At 45.1% G+C, this 25,717-nt stretch overlaps 1 protein-coding gene across 1 annotated transcript; it reads right to left on the bottom strand.

The window, feature by feature from the left end:
* Positions 1 to 1,677: 1,677 nt before the first annotated feature.
* On the bottom strand, positions 1,678 to 23,907 carry ezh2 (enhancer of zeste 2 polycomb repressive complex 2 subunit). Its single transcript, XM_082546324.1, has 19 exons — positions 23,499 to 23,907; positions 19,475 to 19,598; positions 18,693 to 18,821; positions 18,485 to 18,604; positions 18,241 to 18,361; positions 16,693 to 16,872; positions 16,432 to 16,537; positions 12,634 to 12,797; positions 11,888 to 11,985; positions 11,567 to 11,810; positions 7,763 to 7,929; positions 7,517 to 7,652; positions 7,001 to 7,126; positions 6,740 to 6,918; positions 6,543 to 6,638; positions 6,097 to 6,178; positions 5,862 to 5,942; positions 5,702 to 5,786; positions 1,678 to 5,042 (listed from the first exon to the last, which is right to left on the bottom strand). Exons 2-19 carry the CDS (start codon positions 19,589 to 19,591, stop codon positions 4,982 to 4,984), a joined length of 2,292 nt encoding a protein of 763 aa, XP_082402450.1. The 5' UTR covers positions 19,592 to 19,598; positions 23,499 to 23,907; the 3' UTR covers positions 1,678 to 4,981.
* Between the last annotated feature and the right edge of the window lie 1,810 nt (positions 23,908 to 25,717).

The following is a 25,717-nucleotide window of genomic DNA, read 5'->3' as shown; positions in this document are numbered from 1 at the left end:
CGCACACTTGCACTCATGTCGGCTGCTGCAGGCTTCAGTTTGAACACTGCTGCCAAACAGGTCGTCTGGAAGGAATGTCATTAAATGTAAAACTCTGAGATGATCTGTGTGGTTTCTATTTAAAACAGAAATGATGCACTCACACAGAAAAACGACCTGTCTGCGCTGGAATCAGTAGCATGACTAACATGCTTTTTGCACAGATGACTACCCACACCTTAGATTGCATTCAGCACTGACTCGCTGCTCCACCCTGTGGTTCAAAGCGGTATTACACGAGTGACGGTATTAAATGACCATATTTGGAGAGGTTTGAATCCTGATGAACGGAGCGTCCACAAGCTGAGCACAACACATAGACACAGGTTAATAAAATATTTGCACGTCACTGAAGTTGCAGCACACTTCCTGGAGTCACCCACCAAACTCGAAGCTTCAAACAGGTGAGTTATTAAATAAAGATCATATAAAGGTGGAGACTTATGGAGCCTCCAAGCGGTCGTTGGAGGAACTGCAGCTCTTAAAGTTTTACCTGTGATGAAGGGCTCACACTGAGCGGATGTAGACAACAGAAAGAAAATAGTCCCTGCATGAAAAAAGCACGAGTGTTTTTGGATATTTTAATGGGATTAGAGGCTCTCGATTTCTTTGAGCACCACAAAGTGTTTATCAAAAATGAGGCTGATGTCTCGAACACTGGGCAGCCTGGAAGATGTGAGGGGAAACCTGAGACCTCGGATCTGAAGCAGACTTTCACTTTGGGTGGTGGTGACTAAGTAGGAAACAAGTTCCTCTGCTTCATGCAGATTAGAGGTGAGATTTACTACAAAAAGACGCAAATCTGAAACTGAAATGTCCTCACTGGAGTTTCCACATCTCATTTAAGGAACCTGACAAACTTTATTCCACAGAGTTCCTGCAGATCTTTGAATTTATTAAATGCTAACAATCAGTTTATCAGGGATGTCAACAGATAATTAGGTTTATATTTAACAAATGGAGCCCAAGTTACCCATTAACACAGGGGTGGGGAACTCAAGGGCGGGTGTCCTGCAGGTTTTAGATCTCACCCTGGGTCAACACACCTGAATCACATGTTCATTACCAGGCCTCTGGACAACTTCAAGACATGTTGAGATCATTTAAATCACTTTTATCTAAAACCTGCAGGACACCGGCCCTGGAGTTCCCCACCCCTGCATTAAGGGTGTGAAATGTCACTGAGTGGATTTGAGTCATAGGAGCCTGGCTACGTGAGTGAGTGCAATGACTCCAACAGGAAGTCACATGTTTAAAACCCTGAAACAGACCAATCAGAAGCTGGAACTACATGTTGGCTCCAGCATCGTTTCCTTCCGTCTTATCAGACCCATAAGCTGACCCAGGGTTCATTCACCTGACAGCCAACACGTTCACAGGAACAGCATCTGTCCAATCACAGGGATATTTAAATAAAGACGAGTTCTAGGAAAGTTTTTGTATCTTTATTTTGGGATTATTTCAATATTTGCACCAGCAATAAAAGCGAGTCTCATAGATCTGAGAGTGTGCCGTGTTTCTACTCTCAGGCTGCTCATCAGTGGTGTTATAGGTTTAATGTACACTTGTGTTTCTTTCCACTAAAGAGTATGATCATAGGTTATTCTGACTACATGAAGAAAGAAAACCGACACTGGGAACAGTTTATAATATTTTAATCTGCAACACTTTGAACAACAAAAACCCCTGTAAACATTACAAAATCAGCACCTGTGTGATCAGAGGAGAGACGTGGTCCTGTTGACAGGAAGAAGAAAAGAAAATACACCCGCAGCTTTCAGTTCGGGGAGAGCCGAGGAGCACCGCTCCCCAATCTCCTCCGTGTTCAGAGACGCTCCTCAGCCCTCCAGTCACAGCAGCGTTTACACATCTGTTCATTGATTAGAAAGCAGCTGCTACAAACATCTGCATCAGCAGTAAAAGTAAAAAACATGAAAGGTTCCCGCACAGATCGACGTGGGAACCTGCGAGTGAAGCACCAGGTTTCAGAGGCCCTGAAGTCTCCCGACGACTACAGACGACACTCCGCTCTCTGTGACGTTTGTAATAAATTACAGGTGAAGAAAAGGGAGGTGGAGGAGGGGGGAGGCTGGTATTGCTACGAGTTGGTCAGACTTTGGGGTCTTTCCGAGCACCAGAATTCCCACAAGAGAAGATTCACATTGTGGAGGAAGAGGAGGAGGAAGGATCAGGGAGAGTGCAGAGGAAGGAGAGTTTTTCAAAGTAAAACTCAAGTCACTGAATTATCTGACGATTTTTTTAAGCTGTTCAAATTCAAACAGTCAAAATCCAACTGAGATGAATTAAAGCAGAGACCTCAGACTGTGGCTGAGCTCAGCTTCAGCTCGAAACACTGACGGCTCGTTAGTGCTGTGATTACATCCTTAAGTTAAAGGTGGTATACACAAGATAGAAAACGCCTCAAAGGAGGCAGAGAGGATGCTGGGAAAACTTTGATTAAATGTGCGTAAGTCAAATACAAAAAAAGACTTGTTTCCTGATTAACAGAGGAACCTCAGCGCGCTGCTGAGGATGCTGGGAAAACCCGACCCGAGTCAAAAAGCACTCGGACATGAAACTGAGGCTCCGCCCAGATTTGAAAGGCTCGCCCGGCGGCTGCGGTCAAGTGCCTGGCTGAAGGAAAGCGGGCCGGCTTAGTTTTCACGTAAGCACCTGAAGCAGAGGCGGCGTCACAAAGCAGAGTCACGTCCAGCTGGAGGCGGACGCCGGACCTCGCTTTTCACGTCGCGGTGTGTGCGAGGAATCGGAGACTGATCGAGAACGAGGCCTGGGATTCGTTTGGAGCAAATTCAGCACAAGAACAACCACAAGAGCGACTCTACGACACGCTGCAGGACATCTTTAGGATGGATCACATCACGAGAGCCTAAACTATCAGTTTCACCTGAATCTTCATCAGTTCATCAGCCTCTGATGAAGATCTCACCCACGGCCTTGGATTACTTACACTAAAGTAACTAACACACAAACCACTGAACTACAAAGAAACTGTTTTTCTCTACAGATCAAACATTAAACATCAGAACTGCCCGTCTTTGTTTTTCTGTACAGTCGTCTCTGAAGGCAGCGCGTAGACGTTCGTCTTACTGTGGACACACGGAGACGGCGTCCCGTCACTTTTATCACCGACTGGTTTAGTAAACATGCACATAAACGTCTGAACCTGGACAAAGTGGAACAATCTGGACTTTAAACGAGTTCGAGTCCCTCGGTCTGCAGCGTGACGACGCGCCGGTGATCGCGTTTGTTTCGGCTCGTTAGTTTTGTTCCTTTGGAAAAAATGAACGTTAGCACCAGATCGGCCGCTGATGGAGAGCCCGGCTGGGACACAGTCAGTGCGCCCTCCACAGTGGTTGCTTCGCACGCCACCGCAGCACCACAAAGCCGCTTCTACTCATGCTCAGAAGTCGCTGCAGTGTGGCGGTTAAGGACACGAGTGAACGATGGCGTCAGGTTTTAATCATCGTGTTGAAAATACATCAGTGCTCAGAGGGAGAGGCTGAGGATTCGAGAGCATGTCAGAGGTGCTACACCTGCTGTTCAGTGGGCGTGTCCAGCAGCTCCGACTCAAGCAAACCTGCGTCTCCGACAGATACCTGCTAATTAATGCCAGCAGCACTAATATCTTCAGTTGAGCCACAAAGATGTTTTAACTGCATTAAAAAAGCTCCAAACTGCACAAACATGATCCAGAGGTTCAGGTCACAAACTTCAATTACAGGCTCACCTGTTAAATAAGCCACACCCCCAAATTCTAACCCTAAAGAAAATCCAAACAGGCGAGTTAAACAAAAGGACCGACTCACTTTAGGAGCCTCGAGTGGAGATCACACTGATGTCAGTCCTGGAGGGTGATGTCTGATCTGAGCATTTCCCAACATCAGCCCAGTGAAACCAGTGAGAATGAGCTACACGTCCCACTCCACACTCACCTGTGTTAAACTTTCTGTACTATTTACAGAATGGACGCTAACTGCTAATCTGAGCCTCCGAGCTCGGCCTCTGGGCTCCGTCTGTGCTGTTAGCAGTCACTAACCGTTAGCCAGCAGTTACCTGTCTGTGGGTGCACCTGTGCACCTGCCGCCTGACAACCGACCCTTAACCTCGTAACTGAAGAGTTAATCCTCTCATCCAGATTTTGTCACTTCTGGCTCAAAAACAAAGCAAAAAAAATTAAACGGTGACCAAAACGCCTTCACAGAGCCAGCAGCCCACTGCACTACAGCCGTGTCCATCTTTAACGTACAGCTTCTTTTATTCTTAAAATATTCCTGTTGTTCATCGACTTTGTTTTTAGCGGTCAGCTGGTTTCAGTGTGACGCTGCTTCGTGAACGACCTCCAGATTTACAGACAGACAGTGAAGCGGCGCTCTGAGGAGTGACAGGTTCACACGACACACACAGACACGCACGCACAGACACGCACACACAGACACGCACACACAGACACGCACACACAGACACACACACACAGACACACACACACAGACACACACGAGGAGTACAAACAGTCTGGTCGGCGGTGTGAAAGTGGCTGGTGGAGGATTTTGGTCCCTGAAGCTTGAACTGAGAACTTTTAAAAACAGTCGGGCTTTTTTTCTCCAGAACATTTTTACTCAAAGATGAGACAGATAACAGATATTTATATATTTTTTGTCGGTGCGCTTTCAGCAGAGGGAAGATTTATGAATCCAAAGAGGAAGATTTGTCGACAAATCAAAGGATAAAAAACATGACAAGTTTCTCAAAAACTCAGACAACAACAAATATCAGCTTCAAATATCCCCGGTTTGTTTTTCCTGAAGCTTTGTGGCGTTGTGACGAATCGTCTGAGTCTCCTGAAAGTGAGGGTGTGGTTTGTTTGTTTGTTTGTGTGTGTGTGTAAGGCCTTTGTGTCACTGAAAAACACAGGAAGTCCCGGTCAGGCGATCTCCATCTCACGCTCGATCCCGACGTACTTCAGAGCGTCGGCCTGGCTGTACCTGAGGAACAGGAAACAAACCTTTGAAATGTTTTCTGATGCTAATAAGACACAAAAGCAGAAAAACTGACCTTTTTTAAATAATAATCTTGATATGCACACACGGTTTCAAAAAAGCCAGACCAAGAAAACTTTTAGGACTCGAGTTGAAGCAGCTAAACTTCTCATCTGACTGCTTTTGAATGAGTGCCATCAAAAGCTGACGGCACTCCTGGTTATTCAACATCCTGACCTCTTGGAGGAGATCCAGAGTCATCACATGACCCTTAAACAGTTAGACTGGCCTGACCTGGATGACAGAGAACCTTTGCACACAGACCAAAAGCTGCGTCTGTATGAGAGTCAAAACTAAAGAAATCCTCCAATACAAAGACATTTAAAGTACAACACGAAGAGCTCTGAGTGTGAGACACTGACTGCAGGTGATGTATGTAGATGAAGGCGTGTTCAAAGCACTTTGAAACATTAACCGAGCTGTTCTGCAGCTGAGACCTCCATGTGACCCTGACCTGTTTTACCACAAACACAGCAAAACTACTTTCATGCAGAGTTAACCAAAAAAAAAAGCGATGATCACACGATCACAGCCTCGTCTCCATCGTCACTCAGATAAAACCTCAGGACTCTCTCAGTCAGCGATTTGACTTTTTCTTCACTGACCTGTAGTCGAAGAAGAGCTCCTCTCCGGTCTGGATGGCTCTCTTGGCAAAGATCCCGATCCTGTGATCGCCGTTCACCATCATCACTGCAGAGAGGAGAAGCAGAGTTACCACAGAGAGGCAGGAAGCAGCAGGAAGCTCCCGCGACCTGGTCTTTGTACCTTTTGCATAGCAGTTCGGGTTCACCGAGTGGTTGGCGAAGCGGATCTTGTTGCCTTTCCTCGTGGCATCAACAACAAAGTCTGGAAGGAAGAGAGCATTTCTGACTTTATCCTCAAAAACAAGAGTGGAAGAATTCATTTATTCAGCAGATCAGACGCGTTTGAGCTGAATGCAGTAAAATAAAGAAGAAAGACCTCAGATGTAACAGATATATTTATCCGTGCTGTGCTTTACCGTTGTTCAGGTTGAACAGGAAGCTGCACATGTATTTGTCGTAGACTTTGCCTCTGCGGTCGGCTTCGTCCTGAGAGATGATCTGCAACAGAACGTGTTGGACGTTTAACGCGCAGCTGTGAGCACATTTATTCAGCTGTGACTCCAGCACGTGCACGGCCCTTTGGGACATGGCTCCACACAGCGGGGAGCTTGACTTTAGTAAATGAAGTCACCCAAAAACACATTACAATGTAAAACAATAAGACAAAACAGGATACAGTTTTCCTCTGCAGACACCAAACCTTCCTTTAGCAATGATGTAAATGGCCTCTGGCAGCCCTCTTGCAGTACCGTCACAGCCCACCAGAGGCCACAGTGAGAATCGCAGCATCAGATCAAAGATTCTTCAACTTCTAACCAGGTCTAAAAAAGCAGGTTAAACGACCACCATCAATCAGCCGTACCTCTCCACAGTACTCCGAAATGAACTCGTTTTTCTGCACCGGCTCTTTGATGAAGATGCCCCAGCCGGCCACGTCTGACGGAGCGAGCAGGAGGTGCTGAGGGACGGGAACAGATCAGGCGGCGCTTTTAGAACGTTTGATTTCACAATAAAATGTTTTGTTTTTAGTGAACGATGATTAAAGGCTGCACGTGTTACCTTCTTGGCGCCTCTCTGGATGGAGCAGTTCTTGCAGGACACGTTCTTGCTGTCCCAGTGGTCGGCGGCGCCGCAGGTCAGGCAGAGGTCGGGGTCGCACTCCCTCACTGCCAGGTAGCAGGGGCACTGCTTGGTGTTACACTGAGCTTTGCAGCGGCAGCCCGGGAAGCGGTTCTGACCTGCAAACACGGGAAAAGCAAACCAGTGAAAACACACTCAAAGAAGATTGGTTACTTCGTTTTTCAAAATAAAAGTTCTTACACTCCGAGCTGCACTGGCAGAACTTCTCACAGAAGTTTTGCGCGGTGACGCAGGGACACGAGGAGTCACAGGGCTGACGGGGGTGGTCACATGGCTGGTAGTTATACACGTGATTGGATGAGCCATCTGTAAGAGGTCAGATGTGGCGTTTAAGAACAGAGCGAGTTGTGTGCTTGTGATTTCTCTGAACAGCATCAACGCCCGAGCTTTGCTTCCAGTCGTCCATCTTCCTTTGGTTTAAACCTTACTGTCCAACCTTCCACCAACAAACTCTTTATGTGTGAACACCGTAAAACAAAAACAAATATGAATGAATAATTTCTCCTTTTAAAGGGAGCAAACATGACAAAAAGTAAAGACGAGGAAAATGTTTGTGCTTCTGCACAGGTAACACGGCGCCCCCTGCTGACCATTATAAAGAAAGCAGGATTAAAGTACTTCCAGTTTGACTTGATCTCACAGACGTGTCAGCAGATGTAATCTATTGTAAACTTTTGTGCTGCTGTGACCTCTGACCTTTCTTCAGCTGGATCTTGCGGCAGTGAGTAGCCCACAGTCTGTGCTTCCTCTTCTTCTTCCTCGGCGGCGTGTCCTCGTCTTCAGCGGGAGCGCGAGCAATGATGGCCGACTCCTTGACCCTGAACTCGTAAACCTGCAGGACCCAGTACAGACGGCGTGTTAGACCGAGTGTGATCGTGAAGCCAGGGTCAGTTAAGACGAGCTGAAACAGACGGCGGTGAGTGCGATGAACCGGCAGCTCACCTGTCTGCAGGTCTTGGTGCCTATGAGCCGCGCGATGGCGCAGTAGTTGTCGTAGTACGTCCCGATGAGGACTCTGAAGAGAGACGCCTCAGCGCCGCTCCACTCCACCGCTTCGGCCTCACCGGACAGCTTCATCTTCACGGGAGTCTGACAGCGCGAGTTTCCCTCTGCACACATCAAATCAACACTGAGGACGTTTCCAACGCCGCAGGAAATAAACCTGCATTTGTGAGGATCTTGACAGGTCATAAACGAGGGTCCTACTTTCAGGGAAGGGTCTAACAGACAGCAGTGGTAAAGGTTTGTGTCATAAAACAAGGAGCGCGATGGTCTCATGGCTGAAACTGAGCTCGCTTAAATTTCCTCAGAAGGACAAACATCTCCGAGGGATCTAAGATAAACAGCCGAGCAGTGCAACCTAAAGTTCGACTGCCAAGAGAAATAATCTTTAGATAAAACCATAAACGAAAACAAAAAGGCTTCTTATTACAAACACTGATGAATACACAGACTCAGTCTGTGGATTTATCAGGAAATGCGTGGAAGATGTCGTCCCATCCAGAACAGTCAAATCCTTCCCAAATCAAAAACCCTGGATTAACGGAGATGTTCGCGCGGCACGGAACACCGCCTTTGCCTCCGCGAACACATCGGACTACAAACACGCACATTACCAACTCCGGAAGACGATCAAAGCAGCCAAACGTGAGTACAGGGACAGGGTGGAGCAACAGTTTGACAACCCTCGGAGTATGTGGCAGGGACTAAACACGATCACAGACTTTAGAGGGAAAACCAGCACACCGCAGACCACGGCCTCTCTGTGTGAGGATCTAAACGTATTCTACGCTAGATTCGACACAGCAAACACCATGAGACCGGACAGTGTGTGCACCGCGGATGACGTCAGTGCGCACACTGTGTTTGAGGAGGATGTGCGGAGGTGCTTCAGGAAGGTGAACGCGCGCAAAGCTACTGGTCCGGACGGGATTCCCGGCCGCGTCCTCAGGTCATGCGCGGCTCAGCTGGCTGGAGTGTTCACACACATCTTCAACCTTTCCCTCTCTCTGTCTGTAGTCCCAGCCTGCTTCAAAATGGCCACCATCGTCCCTGTACCCAAATCCTCCACCATCTCCTCATTGAACGACTGGCGACCTGTAGCCCTGACCCCCATCGTAAGCAAATGCTTCGAGAAGCTGGTCAGGGACTTCATCTGCTCTGCACTACCCGACTCACTGGACCCTCTACAGTTTGCATACCGCCACAACAGGTCCACTGATGATGCCATAGCCCTGACACTACACACTGCCCTGTCACACCTGGAGAAGAGAGACACGTATGTGAGGATGCTGTTTGTAGATTACAGCTCAGCATTCAATACCATCGTTCCCTCGAAGCTGGACAGGAAACTGCAGGATCTAGGACTGAGCAGCTCCCTCTGCAGCTGGATCCTTAGCTTCCTGTCTGACAGACGCCAAGTGGTCAGACTGGGCAGCATCACCTCATCCCCCATCACACTGAACACTGGTGCTCCACAGGGGTGTGTACTGAGCCCTCTCCTGTACTCACTCTACACCTACGACTGCACAGCCACTAACAACTCCAACATCATTGTGAAGTTTGCGGACGACACTACAGTGGTGGGTCTTATCACCAACGGCGATGAGACGGCTTACAGGGAGGAGGTCAGCGCCCTGACCCACTGGTGTCAAGACAACCATCTCACCCTCAACGTCGCAAAGACAAAGGAGTTGATAGTGGACTTCCGGAGGTGCAGAGAAGTACACACCCCCATCACCATCAACGGCGCTGCTGTGGAGAGAGTGAGCAGCTTCCGGTTCCTTGGAGTACACCTGGCTGAGGATCTTACGTGGTCAGTACACACAAACAAAACAGTGAAGAAGGCGCAGCAGTGCCTCTTCTTTCTCAGGAGACTGAAAAGATTCGGCATGAGCCCCCGCATCCTCAGGACCTTCTATCACTGTGCCATTGAGAGCATCCTCACTGGATGCATCACCACCTGGTATGGCAACAGCACCGCCTACAACTGCAAAGCTCTCCAGCGAGTAGTGCGGTGCTCTGAACGGATAATCGGAGGTGAGCTTCCCTCCCTCCAGGACATCTACAGGAAGCGGTGCCTGATCAAGGACTCCAGTCACCCCAGCCATAAACTGTTCAGACTGCTTCCATCAGGAAGGAGGTTCTGCAGCATCCGGTCCCGTACCAGCAGACTGAGAGACAGCTTCTTCCACCAGGCCATCAAACTGCTGAACACTTCATAGACACCTCAGCTTCACTACTGGAACTTCAACATTATGCACTCCATACTGTACAGTAATGCCACTGTTTTGCACATGTCAACTCTGTATATTTTATATATTTTATTATTATTATTATTATTATTATTATTATTTTTTTTTTTTTACTATTTAATTTGTAAAAATGTGTATACACACACACACACACACACACACACACACACACACACACACACACGAAAATATTTAGTATACACATCCAGAAATGCATACACTATTATATATTGTACATATATTTATTAGTTTCAGGTTGGCCATTCTTGTATTTTGCTCGTTTGTGTTGTTGTGTTTGCACATCTCTGTTGCTTGTGGGGCTCGCACACAAGAATTTCACTCGCATGTGCTGTGCCAGTGTGCCTGCACATGTGATGTGACAATAAAAGTGATTTGATTTGATGTCACAGTGACTCCTGGTCAAATCGATCTCTTTGAGCCTAAATTTAAATAACTTCAAATGTCTCCGTGCACCAATATGATTGAAGTACAAGCGTCACATGACCACGTGTGCCTGCACTGTATGAAGACTCACTGCTGCTGCCTGTTGCTTTGCTTGCAAACTAGTTTGTGCAGTAACGACAGGAAGGAAGGAAAAGAGTGAGAGTGTCATAACGTTGTATGAACTCCAGGCCGTTATTGTCGTCACGTCTGCTGTTTACATCGCGTGTTTGTGACTTTATCTGCAGCAGCTTTGAAGTGCAAACAATCATCTGTGCTGTCAAACAAACCTCCCACAACAAGGGGGCTGCATGCAGAGGGGAAGACCCAGCTGGTACCAAGAGCATCGCTCCAGCGTTCAGCCTCTCATCGGTGAACCGCAGGCACGGTGCAGGTTACTGCACGGATGAAGAGATGCTCGACTCAAAGAGCCTCACAGGAGCAGCAGGATCTCTTCTACAGTCTGGGCTAATCACAGTTTTAAAGTCTTGATGAAGCAGCAATGTTACAGTCTTTGTTTAAAAGGGGCTCAGAAACAGACATCACTCCAGCTGGTGGTTTTTATTTATCCAAAGTCCTAAATTAGCATCAAATGAATGTGCCTGCTGTTTGGGAATCGCCCTCCTCAGAGGAAATAACTTTAACTTCCCAGGAAAAAGAATTCCTGAGAGATCAAGTTTGAGGTTCTCTGGCTGTCTCTGTGTGCTCCAGCGTTAAATTCTGCTGCCAATTCCTTCAAAGATCTATTAAAGACAATAAGGGACATAACAGAAGTCTTAATGTCCCATCAGAGCTGTAATTAGAACAGCGAGGGAGGAGATGTGATGTCAGCTTTTTAATAGCTTCATGAAAATAAACAGAACTGTTGCTGCGTCGGCAGATTCATTGACTCTCTGAGGTCATCGCTGCTCTGAAGCCTGCGCTTCACAGGCAGAAACGTTTCTGTTAGGTTTGATGGACAAACAGAGACTCTGCGTCTTCTCTGCAGACGGACGTCTGTAACCCTGTTAACATTGAACTTCTACCGTCTGTAATAACCGCCCGTCTGCACCTGAGCTGCTGGTGGTCTCGTCCTTCTTGTCCTCGTCGTCTTTGTCGTTGTCTCGCTCGTCCTCTTTGCTGCCCTCGCGGTCGCTGTCCGTGTCTTTGGTTTCAGAGGACACCGTGGGGGTGCTGGGCCGGCTGTTACTGTTGCTGTTGGGCAGCCGACCGCGGCGCCGGCCCCCGTTACGCTTGGAGGGCGTCTTTGCCCGCTCGGTTCCCACGCCTGTGGCGTACTCCCTCATCATGCCGTCCTGAGGAAGCAACAGGAAGAGTGTTAATATATTTTATAACTTTTCTGTTTCAGTTTAAAAGAAAAGCAGCGACTCGCCTGCACCAGGTCCATGTAGCAGTCGATGCCACACGGGTTTTTGTCCACCAGGTTCTCCAAGTTCTTGCGCTTGTACGTGTTGGGAGTTGCATGGAAAGCTAAGAGACACGAGAGAGAGAGATGAGTGCTTCTAGGAATTCAACAGCCTCATCTGTCAAACAAGCAAAGACTCCGACCTTTAAAGATTTTATATGATGCAAACACTGCCAACAAAAACAAACTCAGGTTGGTGCCAATATCAAAAAAAGCTGCTGGCGTTTCAGCGTCGATCACATGACGTGTCGAGCAGTGTTTATAACACCATCAGCACAGAGTCGAGCAGAGTCTTTTTAGGATGTGATGTTTTATTCTTTACTTTACTGACACGATCAAACTAAAGGAATCATTACCACAAGTTATTTTATGACTGTCAGGTTTTTAATGGAAAGCTTTGAGGCCATTTTTATACCCAAGACTCTTAAAACTGGCTGGACTATGAGTTATGTGAGGTTAGAGTTCTTATTTCATTAAAACTCCAAAGATAAGGTTTGATAACTTTTGGGGAACAGAGTGAACTTCTTGGTTTTCAGGTGGGAACATATCAGAGAAAGTTTGATTAGTACTGATGAAGGTGAGCTGCAGATGTGATAACGTCACTCTGCAGGCTGATGTGACCACATCACAGTGACAGTTACACAGATCTCTGAGGTAGCAGTCCAGCCTGTATAACCAGGAACTGCTGTGAAGTGTATTTATTGTGCACTAACGGTGGAGGAAGCAGTCGTATTTGAAGCAGCGTCTGCAGAACAGAGTGTGGAAGGAGTGCAGGCTCTGCTCGCGCTGCACGGAGCGAGCGTTCGGACCGTCGATGTTCGGCGTGCATTCAGGCGGCAGGGCGCCGGGCAGCTGCTGCTCAGTCAGCTCCTTGTACCTGCGAATACAAACACGCACACGAGAGAGATCAAATTTACTTAAGTCAGATGAACGCAGTGAGACAAACACGCATCACTGAGTTATCAGGTTAAAACATCCCATCAGTTTGTTACTGTAAAGCTGCTCTGTGCTGTAACACTGTCTCACAACACAGACCTGAACGTAAACAGGAAACACCTGGTGTTGTGTAACAATGGATTTAAGAGTCACACCCACAAGAACTAAAGTCTGTCAGATTAAAGATATAAATCCATAAACCAAAACAGCAGATTTAAACCCGCCCCCCTCGCCTCCTATAACATTTAACATGAACAGATGTAGGGCTGAACGATATATCGCATTTGCGATAATATCGCGACATGATCAAGTGCAATTTTCTAACCGCAAAGGCTGCGATTATACTCTGGACATGTCCAAATTCATGGGCTGCATCCTCCTGAGGCCGCATTTGTAGACCGATTACGTCACAGCGACGCGCCGAAGGCTGTCCAAATTACTACCATATCCCAGAATTCATAGCGCGGCACAGCCAAACTCCAGTTTCCAACAATGGCGGCCGCTACTAAGTTTTAAAATTACTCATACTAATCTTTCTGGGTCACAAAATAAACTTTTAACATATTTTCAGGCGAGAAAGTAGTTGTGTAAACATCAAATATCTGCTCGGTTTATCAAGATATCCCATATTTGCAAAAGTGCTTCGACGTTTTCAGAGGCGTCTGCTACCCACCAGCTCGACAGCTAGCCGGGAGCTCGAGGGTTACTGATGCGGCCGAGAACGGCACAACTCCCGGCACATCATTTTCAGATCACCGCGGAGTTTCGCTGCTCGGGTTAAACGTAATATATAAGTCACTTAGACAACCTAAAAATGTTATTGTTGGGCTTTTTTCAGTGTTTTGTTTGTTCGTGAGTAAATCGGTTTGGCTGAGATTAAAGTTATTAGATTAGATAAAATAAAACTTTATTAATCCCCCGGGTGGGTTCCTCCTTGGTTTTCACACAGCTGACTAAACGTCAAACAGAAAACTTATTAAACAGAAGTATGAGACAGTCGAGAATTTACACCAGTGTCTGGTTATATTTTAGATAGCAAGAAGCAGACGGCCGAGTTTATTAAACTCCACCGAGACAGCGGTGACGCTAATCAGAACTAGACCGTCCAATTTCACGCCTTTAAACTTTAAAAGGCGTGTTTGTTTGTGTGTTTATACAATTGCTATTATGTTTGCACTTTATGTGTAATGTTACTGACTGCAGAGATCAGTAAGATGTGTGTATTTTTTATTTATTAGTTTTATTTATTTAATATTATTTTTTAATTGAATGACTGTCTAGTAGTTCACAGATGTCGAAAAACTGAGTGTGGTAAAGCCACTGATTTTGTTTATGTATATTTCTGCAATCTGCACATTGTACTGACTTTCATTTTAATGTTTACACCAGGGTTCCTTGTCAGCACTTTATGCTCAGATGTTTGTAAGCTAAAAATAAACTATTGTGTATGTTCAAATATACTGTTGTGATTGAAGAAGTTAAATAAAAATGTCAGTCATCAATTCATGCATCACCTCATGTCATCATAACAGAGGTCTGTCTTCCAGGAAAGAACAGTTTAAAATTAATGTAATATAGTATTGGCCAAACTATATGATGTATTGCTTGTCTTTGTTTAATAATACAGAAGACAAAGACCTTAAAAAATAATCGCATATTGCATCGCAATCGCAATATTGGGGCAAAAAAATCGCAATTAGATTATTTTCCATAATCATTCAGCCCTAAACAGATGTTGATATTAAGTTTATTAAAGTACTCCACAGCTCTGCAGAGACACCGATGAATGCAGTACAGTGCACACACACACACACACACACACACACACACACACACACACACACACTTTGTGAGATTTGCTGTCACAACAACAGAGGAGCTGTGAGTCAAAGTTCAGCCACTAAATATTCTGGTTTAGTACCAAGTGGGTCAAAACAAAAGAGCCTGACTCCAGTCTGCACTAATGCTCCAGCTAACACATGCACGAGGTTTAAATGTTTCTGAAAAATGATTTTATATTTATGAACTGATCCAAATTAACGTGATGCGTTTAACCCTTTATGGCCGCTCATTTTGTGCGACTCTTTTTAAAGCGGTAGCACTGCGACCACGTAAGCTAGCACAATAATGGTTTTGCATATGAAACTGGAGGAACTGTACTTACAACTTATGCCAGTTTCCCCCTTCAGAGCCTTATAAGCCTATACTGGTGATTTTCTGTGTAGTTTCTGGGATGATTAGAAGGCCAAAGAGTTCTGGAAATAGTTTGTTTTGATGCACATGCTGCTTTTTTTTTTGCAAATTTGCATTATTATATTAAATTTCCTTTTTCCTGCAGTATATAAAAATTGGTGTAGCTCAAAAATAAAACTATGAAGACACTCAAAACACATTTCCTGTGGTTGGAAACTATTTTGTACAACCTTTTTGGATAGCAAAATTTTCTCTAACAAGAAATATGTGTTTAAAAAAAAAAGTAAAAATGATTTTCAATTTTTTGTAGTTCATTGCACTTTTTGGCTATTTTTGTAGTTGCTATGGACTTAGTGCAATCATATTATTAGAATCTGGTTATAACGGTTGTATAGCAACTTGAAATGCTCCCAAAAATGGCTCCACAGCATGTAAAATATAAGCTCTGGTGGATTTGGTTCTGTGGTAAGTCTTGAAGTATTAAATTGAAATTAAGTCAAATCTCGAGTTTAGTATTGTACAAATATTTTAAAGTACGTATAAGACCAACTGCTGCTCTTATATTTTGTATATATTTTACATCATAATCAACATTTTAAACACTTAAGAACAGGTTAATGTTGTTATAATTAAAAGTCTGTTTGCTGAGGCATGAACAGTAAATAAACAACATTCAAGTAAACAAACAGAAGATATGGAACAGACCATCAGCTAAACAGTTATTTTAAATACTGGATCATCCTGAACAACATCAGTATTACTGATAAATCTTTTTAAAAGCAGCTCATGACGTCTGTGTGTTTACAGAATGAATCAAAGTGGTCCTGAAAGGCTTCCAAGACATAACCAGTCTGAAATCAGACCTGTCCTGAGGTTTCCTCGTACAAAAACGTGCATCGCCTTTAATGATGCACGCCATCATCAGTTTGTCTCAACATTAGCACTCATCTGTGTGTGTGTGTGTGTCCTCTTTAGCTCACACATGAGACAGCCGCGGCTGTAGGAAGCACACATCTGACGTTCTGGCAAAATTAACAACCACCAGGACAACATCACGCCTGAGTCCATCTGAGCAATGACTGGATTCATCGTCTCCAGTGACACAACATGCAGCAATCTCAGCACCAACTGGACTTTGAGTTCCAAACACCAGTGAGATCACCTGCTGTCAATACGCCCTTTAAAGTCATCGCCTCGTCCCATCTGACCAAAGCGCCAAAACAGGACTTCTTGAAATCTCTCGAGAGGAGATCAACTTGAAACCAGGTGCTTTTTATGTTCATGGATAAATTCTTTGACCTTCTTTCATGACACATATTAGAATCAGTTCCTCTGTTATCGTCACAGTACCGACTCACTCGCACACAAACAAACCCACTGACTTTTCTTTGAGCTCCTCGGGGGAGCCCTTGTCGGGGAACATGGAGGAGATGGCCTCAAAAATCTTGTCAGAGGGAAACTTCTTGCTGGTGTCATTGTTGGTTCGGCCTGGAGACGACACACACACGCTTTCCATCAGGACACAAAACTGTCAGCTGGACCAGCGTGAATGCTACCCCCTTACAGCAGGTCAGCACAAACACGTCTTCATTGGTTATTACACGTTTCTAACTGCAGTACAGCTCCAACATCTCAGGACTTACTCTCATTGTTAACAAGCCCGTCCTTGCGGGGCTCCTCTGGGTGCTCTTTGCCATCACACACGTCCATCTTGTCCACTTTAAAGTCCTGCTCTTCCTCCTCCTCATCATCCTCGTTGTCACTGTACTGTGCCAGAGCGTTGACCAACTCGACGAAGATCTCGTCGTTGATGAAGCCACACTCTGCAAAACACAACACACAGGATAGATAGTTTTACAGAGCAGCAGAGGAGCCGTTTCTCTTTCTACTGAGACGACGATACAAAGCAAATATTCATCGCACTGTTTTCCTGATGAGACACCACACTGACCAACCACACGAGCACGTTCACATTCCTGGTTTTGCGGTTTCTCTCAGATGTTGAGGGAGGACAGCAAACAGCTGTGCTGCATCAGCTCTCACATTACAAACTGCTGTGCAGAGTTTTGATAAAACGTTTAATCTCTGCTAGTTTTTTTCTGTCCCACATACTCAGAAATCTCTCTTTCAGAAACTTTGGAGCACGCCCACACAGGAGCCCGAGTTTGACAAGAAGCCACGCGAGCACCGAGCAGCACAGGACTTTCAGCTGCAACGATCTGTCACATTAAGTGATACTCAATCGTAATGGAAAACAACCAAAACTGATTACGGAAGGTAATTGTGGAAAAAGTTCATTACTAGACTTCCTGAATTCAGTTTTGTTTTTATTCCTAATAGAAAACTCTGACCGGCACATTTGTTTCGAGTCTGAATGAAAAGTGAAATGTTGATTCCAAAACAACTTTGTTCCTCAGAGCAGTGGCACCGTGACTGCACACAATGTTATGCACAAAATATTTATTTTCTGCACCAATGCTTGGTAGCAACTCATTTTCATAGGGAAATGAGTGCATACGAAAAGGAAGGAAAAAAATCCATCGTCTGTGCACAAAGTTTAACACACCACAGCTAACACATGCTACAGATGACCGACTACCTGAAGAAATAAAGTATTGCCAGAAAAATCCATCGTATGGTTCCAGCAGGTTGAGCTCTCAGGAAAAAGGTGGCTAATGCTAACGAGGCTCCAGAAGCCAAACATCCACCCTGACAGACACTTTGCTTCAACAAAATGACCCATATGTTTATGGAAGCAGCTTAATGCTAACAGAGAGGAGACACGCCAGCATTTCAAATGGTTTTTCCTGTTGCCATGCTAGGTCTAGATCCTGCAAATGAGCTGTTAAAAAATGCAAACACAACAAAAAACGCTGAAAAGTTAGAGGCTCCTGTGTTCATGTACGACTCAAAATTATTGTCTTGTTCTTGTTCTGACAAACTGCCGCCGTACAGTCGTTTTTAAACCATTTTTCTGCTCTTTATATTAACCCTGGAGAACCCATGGGGTCGGCTCTGACCCCATGGGTTCTCCAGGGTTAAGATCCACAAACAAAGCGCTTTGATCCATCAGCTGATTAGTCACATTTCAGTAACTGTTTTTGCTGCCTTCAGACTGATTATCAGATGAAGTTTCATTAATTACTACTTTGGCTCTCAAACCATTTGCTCCTGCGCCCACTGACCCTCACCTCTGTCTCCGTGGACTTTGCCGTCATAGTTCTTGATGAGCTCTTCGATGAAAGTCCCGTCCTGGTCGAGGATCTCGTCTCCCATGTAGGGAATGTTATGGAGCACCGTCTCATCCTCCACCTGCAGGAGGAAACCCAGAAACGTCACACACACAGCTTCTCAGCCACCTGTGACTGTAGTATACTGTCCTGAATCCCAGCCTCAGCTGTTCACAAAGTGCAGCTTTTAAAGCTTTGTACGCACCATGAAGTTTTGCTGTAGCGGCGACCAGGAGTACATGACCGGGACCGAGGCCACGGCGTTCAGAGTCTTCAGGGGGATGACCTGTCGAGGGAACTCGGAGAAGCCGCTCTCCACGGTGCACTGCAGAGGAAGCGTGCGTTACAGTCAGGACACCGCCCTCTGAGCCTTTAGAGTATTTTTATTTTTGATACCAGTATCAACCGCTCACCTCTCGAGTCCCTCGTAAGGAGCTGACCGACGTCATGATGTGAACGGGCTGGATTCGCCGGGTTTTCCACTCCTGGTTCAAAATGTCAGTTCGCTCCATGATTTTCTGACGGTTGCTGTTGAACATGCTCTGTGACAGTTAAAGGAAATTTATATCAGTGCACAGAACAAAACACAGGGCCAGCTTCACTCTCCCTCAGTGTTACCACCCGCAGAGATCGTACCTGTGCAGGTGAGCCAGGTGACCATTTTAGCAAATAAACAGCACGTGCTGAAGCCTTTATATGGACCTTCAGCTACGTAAACTTTAATTTGGATCAGCTTTAGTTTTCATTTCTGACGGAAAAAGGTTAAAGGAGCCATAACGTCACTAACGAGACCTAAATCTGTGAGAAACTGCTGCTGTGAAAACAACTTAAAGTACTGAAAACGTTACGTAGTGAGACAAAAGCACCGTCATCCATCAGACTCCTGATAACCATCTCTTCTCCATTTTAACACCATTTATAGGACAACTCTCAGAGAGCCAATCACAGAGTTTACAGCCCCGGCTGGTCTAGTCAGTCAAAGCAATCACCGGCCCAAACACCGTGGGACACTTCCTGTTTCCACTTTCATGATTAAAAACTTTGGGCGAATAAATAAATCTGTTCTTTACTCCAAAACAACCTCAGCTAGTGCTCTTAAAAAAAATAAAAACTATAGTCAAACAGACCCAACTTCTCTTAATAACTGCAGCATGAATGCTGCTGTGTGTGTCTGTGTGTGAGTGCGTAAACGAACCTTGACCTCGTCAGCCCGTCTGAAGCGTTTCAGCTGCCGAAGCCTCATGTACTCAGACTTCACCCTCCTCTTCCAGCAGGCGGGGCCTTTCTCCGAACGCTTCCCAGTCAGCACCATGATTCACCTGCAGCCAGACAGGAAGATATTAGGGATCCTGAACACGACACCTTCAGGTCTCATATTTTCACACTTTTCTTGACTGGACTGTAGGGCCAAAACACTTTATCTATATAATTGAATAATTTAGGCATAAAATGTTCCTCTTGGCACAACCCAAACTTGGATCTGGTGCCCCAGACATGCAAACCAAACATACATTTGTTAAGATAATAAACTTCACCTCACGTCCAACAATCAGAGCCAACCTCTGATTTTCTTTTCTTTCAACAGCTGATGTAAAAATGATATGCTGCAAATCAAACGTCTGAAACCTCGCTGCCAGCATTCAAATGCCTTCTGTTCAATCTCACGTTACCATTCAAGTGCCAACCCCGGAGAGATTCAAGCACAGGTGGATTACTTCCTCGCACCTCCTCTGCCAAGTCCTCGTTCTCATCCTTTCTTTTAATGACTGTGTGTGAATGACAGCAGTCGTCTGTCGATCCATCTGCTGCCCGGCAGTCAGTCAGTAACCGTGAGTCTCTGACTCAAACCTCACACTTCAGATTAGACGTGACAGACGGCCGTCATGGAGATGTGGACGACTGAACCGGCCTGACACATTTCACAGCACAGAAAATAAAGAGAGATACACTGAAGCCCCTTTGGACAAGTTAAATGTGCTGGGATGTTCACACAGTAAACTCACTGCTGTGTCTTATTAGTATTTAAAACGTGGAGAGATTATTAGGCACCGTCTCAGTAATGCATATAATCAGTATCTAAACAGGCGATTATAACCTTATTTAAGGGTTGGATTTGCGCACAAAATGGAGCAAGACTATCACTGAGTCAATTTAATCCCGTACGGATTAGGGTTGGGTGATTGGACGAATATATGGACTATTGACGATGGGCTCAGCCTCAGTGGGCACCAGATCCAAGTTTTTACAAGAGCCATTTATTTATTTGCCCATGACTAAGTTTGCTAATAATGATGGAGCTAATAGAAGCAGTCAACAGCAAAAAAATGAATAAATAATAGTGCCGTTTTAACCGCACCCTCTTTCATCTGCGAGCAAATGCCCCCACCTCAGAGTGCGCCCAAATGCTTGTTGATGGAGCTGCAGAAGCTGGTGATAGCCTAGCATAGTCAGCCGGATGGTGGACACGTACATGCTCATGCAAGTTAGTCGTGCTTGAGTACTTTGCTCACACTATACGTCTGCAGCACACCGCTTTGGTTACATCCTTAGGTTTACCTCTTTCATCTGGTTTAAAGCCAAAGAAATCCCAGAATGGTGACTTTATATTTTTTGTGCTGTGAGCGCTAACACGCCGTCAACATGACTAACACGATTAACAATTAACCCATCTGGATCCCAGACTGAGTCAAAATCCCTGAAATGTCCCTGTCAACGCATTTCGGCAGTTTGTCCCAATTTTGTTCATTCTGCGCTCCAGATGTGTTGGGAGCGTTAACGATTGTAATTGTGATGACCGCGTTCAAGCCGTGTTAACGCTGACAGCGTTTTTTTGGGAAACTAGTTTGTCCATGTTTGGACTTATTCTGTGTTGTAAACACACAAATCAGTTCGTGCATGATTACATTGCCCCGCCCATCAAAAAGTGTGCACATGCGCGAATATATCGCCCATCAGTGATTGTTGGACTGACGATTGGAAAATTGTGACATATCGCCCAACCTTAGTATGGATATACCGAGATTGGTAAACTGTGCTTGGTTTTCCTGTACAGATGTGAGGGGGAAAAAAAATCACCAACAATGCTATAAAAGTATTTTCTAATCAGCCTGTAAATGTCTGAGAATTGAGGAGAGCAGCTGCTGGACTTTCTGGAGAGGAATGTTTTCCCATTCCTGTCAAAGGAATCTAGCTGCTCAACAGGTCTGGATGGTCTTTGTTGTGTTGTTTGGTTCATTATCCTCCAAACGTTGAGCATGAATTATGGTGAGAAAGGTCTGGACTGCAGGCAGGCCACTTCAGCACCGGACTCAGCGTTCATATTTCTAGTTTCATAGGCACGAGTGGACTCCCACATCATCATGGAAGCAGACTTTGAACTGATGACAAACCGAATGCTTCCTCTCCCTTCTTGTTCCAGAGAATGTGAACTCTGCGTTTTACAAAAATAATTTCAAATTTCATATTACCTGACCTCAGAACAGAAAAGGTAACTGCCCCCCTTGTAAGTCATGAACAAACTGGGAATAATCACATTTCTTGGAAAGTCCCAATCACTTTCACTAGCCACACCCAAACCTGAGTCAAGAAATCACTTAAACAGAACCTGTTTGTCAAAGTGAAGGAGGATAAAGATCTCCAAAAGCAACACATCACGCTACAGTCTAGAGACACAGCAGCAAAACAAAGTCACTGACATCTACCAGTCTGGAAAAGAATACAAATTTCTAATGCTTTGGGACTCACGAGAACAGTAAGAGCCATTACCCACAAATGGAGAAAACTTGGAACAGCAGTGAACTTTCCCAGGAGTGCATGGCCCACCAAAATTATTCCAAATTACTTGGCAGCTCACCCAGGTTGTCACAGGAAAAAAACCAAAAAAACAAAACAGAACAACATCTAAAGAACTGCAGGCGTCACTTGTCTCTGGTGAGCTCAGAATTCATGAAAATATTCTGGACTGATGAGACAAAAGCAGAACTTTGATTCCCGTTACATCTGTCATCAAACTAACAGCACATCATCAAAAGAACATCTTATCAATATTCAAACAAGGTGGCAGTATTAATGATGGTCTGGGGCTGCTTTAGGACCTGGACAACTTGCCATAATTAATGGTACCATAAATTCTGCTCTATCAGAAAATCCTGGAGGAGAAGGACACTTAGTTTATGCAGCAGAACAATGATCCAACACACCAGCAAGTCCACCTCTGTTGCTTTGGAACAATCTTCCTCTTCACATGGTTTTTCAGTCCAGATCGAAGACCTATTTTTAATCTCTGGCTTTTAACTCTGTGGGTGACTGACACTTTTATTCATTTTATTGTCTTGCCAAGTTTCTATATTATTATTATTGTATTGTTCAGCACTTTGGTGTGTTGTTAAAGTGCTATATAAATGATGATGATCATGAATGGTTCAAAAAACCCCAAATGCATGTTTTGGAGCAGCCTAGTCAAAGTCCTGACTTAAATAAATCGCTGCAAACATTTGACCTTCAAGATGAAGGGCTCTATCCAAAACCTGCCACATGACTCTCAAGATGACTTTTGACTAACAGGTGAAACTCAAGCTTCCTGTCATGTGTAAGCGGCACAAACTTCTATTCTTTTTGCTCTAGGCGATGTTATGAGTTTTATGGTGAGGGAAGTGGTTGAATATCGCCCCCGCAAGGCTTCTAGGCAAACAAGAGGGAAGCTTTTTTACTTTAATCAATGTGACAATCGCCTAACTTAAGGTGACACTTACTTTTACCACCACCTCCAGCCCCAGTTTCACAATAAAACCCTCAAAAGCTTGAACAAAAAACGAAAGAAAATTAAATGAGAGGTACTAAAAATTACACATCAAAAAACTGTACCAGCCTTTTTCTGTGAGCTAGCTTCGAGCTAACGATAGCTTGCGGATGTCGTGCCAAGTTTGGCTCCCCTCAAAATGTGCTTCCCCTTAGCCCTGAAACATGCTCACAAAGGTCCCAAAACACGAGTGGACGGTGGATCCATCGGAATGATTACCCTCCTCCGAGTCATTTAAAAAAAATGACGGCTTCTTTATAAGCTAGTCAATATTTACGGGGATACAAGAATTGGCACGGTACCCCGGCGAGCTAGCTAACAGTTGGCGAGTTAACAAAGATTGAGGCGCCCAAGAGCACAAAGAGCAGCCCACAACAAAAGCACCGTGAACACAGCCACGGACACTGACAGCTTCTCTCACCTCCACCCGAGCCTCTGGCCTCATCCAACGGAGCGATCCGGATCGATGCGACAAACACGGGCAAAGTCGTCCTTTGTGCTGCAGATTAGCTCGCTCCGTGTTACGGCTAGCTGTAACGTTAGCTCGATGGCTAGCTAGCAGTTTAACTCAGGAGGAGGGAGCGACCGAGCTCGCGCAACACCCGGCTTCACGCACCCAGAGCCGGTAAATGAAATAACTCACATCGGCTCCTTCGCTCCAAGGCTGGTTAGGACACAGAAACTGTGCGTCTATGAGGGACAGTTTGGTGTCAGCCTGCTTGTAAAAAGTTATTTGGATTTCAATGTTTCCGCCTAGGCAACAGCGACTCTGTTCAAACTGGTCCTCCGCCTCACCGCCCACTACGGCTGCGGCGGATTCAAGAGGCGCCAAACGTCTAGGCCAATCACAGAACCCGATGTTAGGGTTTCCTCAGTGAGTCCTACGCGATAGGTCGAATGATATAAAAGTGTAGCCAATGAAATTTGGAGCTGAGGGCCCTGTGGCAGGGACATGTGGACAGCTTCTCTTTGTTCTCTCTTGTCAACGGGAGAAAAAACAAAATATGCAAATACACACTTTGACAGTTGAGTTAATAATATTTATGCATCACATTTGAGATCAAAGCGGTGTCTCTGACGCATGACAGCTGTCACAGCCGTCAGGGCTAAACTAAAACACTTATATAAAAAAGGTTATCGATGGATTTAAGGGCAGCGGAGAGGCGACAGACAGCGCGTGGTCTCGTGCAGAACAGCTCAGGTTTCAGCAGGTGTGTGAGCGTCTCAGTGTGTCCAGAACGAGGAAACATGACGGCTGAACGGGTTTATTGAATGAATGAGAGACTCCAGTGCCACAGCCAGCAAGGGCAAGGGTCTCCAAGTTTATTTAGCCACGCCCCTCCGAGCAGCGATTGGATGACGCTTCGAAAACGTCCACATGATGCATTCACTGCCAGCGGAAACAGAAAACACAGCCGACAGATTAAAAGCATCATTAAAAAACAATTGTGTCATTTCAAATCTTTAAGAGTAGTAAAAAATAAATAAAATGTAGAATGTTTTAATGCATTGATTTTTAAGCAATAACAATAGGGAGGGAGATGAAGAAGGCAGACTGGAATACTAGGTTACGTTAAACAGGATAAACAGAGAGTGACAGAAGAATGCAAAGGTCGTCCAGATGACATACCTGATGGAAATGTGTAGGAGAGAGGGTCGTGCAATTCTTCTTTAACTAGATGGTTTAAAATAATCATGGAGAGAGTGAGAGGATACCTGAGGTATGGAGAAAAATGTACTTGAATTGTTTTTTAAGACGAAGGTTGATGTGCAAAGCTGTAGCAACCACAGAGGGATAATGTTGTTGAGCCATATCATGAAGAAATGGTACGTTGTTGAAGCTGGAATAAGAAGAGAGGTGGTGATCAATGAGCAGCAGCATAACTTCATGCTGAGAAAGAGAACTACAGATGTGATGTTTGCTTTGAGAGTGATGGAGAAGTATAGAGAAGGTCTCAAAGAGCTTCACTTTATCTTTTTAGGATTAGAGAAAGCAGATGATAGGGCGCCAAGAGAAGAACTTATGAAGTCAGGAATGGCACGACAGCTCCCTCTGTTGGTCGCTGTGGTGCAGATCCAGGCCTTTGTTTAAATTCAGTTAACTTAAAAGTTACAGTTTTTTCTGAATGCTTAAACCCTAACTGTGATTCTTACAGCACAATTTCTAAAACTATTGATAATTATAGCAAAACCACTCACTGAGTTTGCAAAACTAAAAGCACAAACACTGCTTTGCACTCAGTTTGCCATTTTGTAACACACACTTTGCAAACCTGTAGCTACAATCCACTGCACAGCACTCTTTTTGCAGAACTGTAAACACAACTCACTGCTTTACACTCAATTCCCAAATGATCAACGCACTCCTAGCAAAACTATACACATTTACGGCCATTATTTATACTACTTTGCCAACTGTCTGGCACACTTTCACATGTGAAAACTGTTTTAGATAATTAGTTCACTTTGCAATCAGCCTAAGCACTATAATACAGGTAAGCTGTGTGTGCGGAGTACAATGGAGGGAGCAGAAAGAGTGAGAAGTAGAGGAGGCCGAGGAAGAGGACGTGGAGGTGAAGAAGTAGGATGAAGAGGACGACAAGGACAAGGAGGAGCAAGAGGAAGACGAGGAGGGGGGAG

The sequence above is a fragment of the Aulonocara stuartgranti genome (assembly GCF_965226115.1).
Source record: "Aulonocara stuartgranti genome assembly, chromosome: 9".
NCBI lineage: Eukaryota > Metazoa > Chordata > Actinopteri > Cichliformes > Cichlidae > Aulonocara > Aulonocara stuartgranti.
The sequence above is the reverse complement of the archived record's forward strand: the minus strand, read 5'-3'. Positions and strand labels throughout refer to the sequence as shown.

Excerpts from the sequence above, each read along its gene's own strand:
- ezh2 (XM_082546324.1), bottom strand. The coding sequence starts at position 19,591 with ATGGTGCTGACTGGGAAGCGTTCGGAGAAAGGCCCCGCCTGCTGGAAG. Across the intron at positions 18,605-18,692 it reads CCTTACGAGGGACTCGAGAG|TGCACCGTGGAGAGCGGCTT; the intron begins GTGAGCGGTTGA and ends CTTCCTCTGCAG. Across the intron at positions 18,362-18,484 it reads CGCTACAGCAAAACTTCATG|GTGGAGGATGAGACGGTGCT; the intron begins GTGCGTACAAAG and ends TTCCTCCTGCAG.